The sequence below is a fragment of the Aplysia californica genome, unplaced genomic scaffold (assembly GCF_000002075.1).
Source record: "Aplysia californica isolate F4 #8 unplaced genomic scaffold, AplCal3.0 scaffold00431, whole genome shotgun sequence".
Taxonomy (NCBI): domain Eukaryota; kingdom Metazoa; phylum Mollusca; class Gastropoda; order Aplysiida; family Aplysiidae; genus Aplysia; species Aplysia californica.
In genome coordinates this window covers 654,411-656,580 of record NW_004797701.1, presented here as the reverse complement: position 1 = coordinate 656,580, position 2,170 = coordinate 654,411, and the positions used below count along the sequence as shown (strand labels likewise).

General features: G+C 44.7%; 1 protein-coding gene across 1 annotated transcript in view; it reads left to right on the top strand.

The window, feature by feature from the left end:
- The window catches only part of LOC101862965 (probable cation-transporting ATPase 13A3), a gene marked incomplete at both ends in the record, with an annotated part of 39,549 nt that overhangs the window by 29,385 nt on the left and 7,994 nt on the right, over positions 1-2,170 (top strand). Inside the window, 2 exon segments of the mRNA XM_013086062.2 lie at positions 121-266; positions 1,724-1,812. Of these exon segments, the coding sequence (XP_012941516.2) occupies positions 121-266; positions 1,724-1,812 (235 nt within the window).

The following is a 2,170-nucleotide window of genomic DNA, read 5'->3' as shown; positions in this document are numbered from 1 at the left end:
GTGCGTGCGTGCGTGAGTACGCGCCCCCGTAAGTAAGATTGTATGTGTGTGTGTGTTGGAAAGATTGGGGGGGAAGTGGGGAGGTTTCATTTTATTTTCCTCCAACTGTTGATGCCCCAGGTTCGAACCGTTCGTGGAGAACGAGGATGACGACTACCAGTGCCACGAGAACGCAGCTGTGTTCCTCATCTCTGCCTACCAGTACTGTGTGCTCGCTCTCACCTTCTCCAAGGGCGCGCCATTCCGGGATAGGATCTACACCAACTGTGAGTGAAAAGCAAACATCCCCAACCCCGAACAAAACCAAACCAAACAAAGAAACTCCCAAACAAAAACCCCCCACAAAAATTCCGAAGAAAATTGTTTTTGGCTGAACGCCCCTTGCAACACTCGAAAGCTGTTTAAAAAGCGGGACGTCCGAAGTTCGGGGAAATTCATGTGAAGTTTGAAGGACATGAAGTCCCAAGGGGCCTTGAATCCATGGACCTACAACGTTACGATTACGAGTTTGGTAGCCTAACCTTTTGGCTGCTGACGCTATCTTAGTGATCACCTTTTTTTGTTAAAGAAGCTAGTGATAAGTTGGTGTTGGATTTGCTATTTCTGTCCCCCCCCCCACCTTATCCTCTGCCCCGAAGGCTCCTTGTACCCACCCCCTTTTTCCCCTTTGTCCCCCTCTTGTCTTGACCCGTCCCCGCCCCCTCCTCCTCCTCCTGCACCCCCACGCCCCCACCCCATTTTCAGCTCCTCATCTCTTTTCAACATCAACGATAATGAAGGGTAGGTTCATCCACCCCTTCCGCTGTGATCTTGCCAGTTCCTTGCCTTCTCCGTCTTCCCTGCTATTTTAGCTTTTGAAGACATTTTTGATGATTCTGCAGATTTACTTCAGAATTTGGAAACGTTGATGGTTAGAGGGCTCCACTTGTAGGTAAAACGTTTAATCTATCCCTCTGATGTTTCTGTCTGTCTGCCTTTATTCCTGCATCGGATGACTTATTTATATCGAAATATCCAAACTACAAACTATGATTGATATGTTTCTCTTGTTTTCGACTAGAGTTGAAATTAACAACACCAGTGGGTGGGTGGCGAGTGCTTTGGAATGGCCTTCTCCTTCTGCCATATCAGACATCTATCGTCCTTATCTCTCCTATTTATTTTTTGTTTGTTTTTGTTACTCTCTCGTAACACCTCTAATCTTCGGCACTTATAATAGTTACTTGTGTTGTGTAAGAGGCGTAAAACTCTTACTAAAAAAAGTGTTTTTCCCAAGGTCGGACTGAGCTGGGCCTCGAACTGTTGTACCTGCAACCTCACGACAAACAGTCCGGTAACCTATTCACTAGGGCTGGGCAATGAGTCGTTTTAGCAAAATCCGGATAATATGTTAGTGCACCGCTTCGGTAAACAATATGTTATGAACCGATTCGGCAAATAGGTTAGAACCACTTTGACAAATGGGTTAGCATCACTTCAACGAATGGGTGCACCAACTTCGGCAAACGGGTCAGGAAAGAGAGTTAAGAGTCTGAATTCGGATAATGTCTTATTGAGGATTATCCTATTATTCGGATATTTATCCGGATTCTGCCCACCTTTACTAATCACTATGCAATCGATGCCATTTTAGTGACAATAACAATGAACATGAATTTACAACAACACCAGCCACAGTACTTTTTTCTCTCTCCTTTTTTCCTCCCTTCGTGACGGTTTTCAGGGTGGCTTCTGATCAACACCTTTGTTGCCTTCGGGGTGTGTATCTGGATCACGATGTATCCGACTGACCCCATCGCTGAGCTTCTAGAGGTGAGAAATTTTATCCAGGAACAGCTTGGTGGTCACACTACAGTAGGATTAATTCACTGAGCGTGTGCTGTTTTGGGGGCGTTTTGGAAAAGAAGCGTAACTTTGTTATCCATGCACACTTATAATTTCCTGATTTCTCTGTCTGGAATTTTAAAAGGCAACCAACAACATTGATATTATGTAAATATATTGTACAATTTGGAATTTTTGGTTCTTTTAGGTTCGGCATGTGCTGCAACATTGCCTCTGGTCTACTGCTGATTGGACATAACATATTATTAGTATGTTCGCTTTGTTCCTAAAGAGTTAAAACATGTCTTACAGCGGTCTGACTGCGCGAAGACAAAGGGGGGGGGGG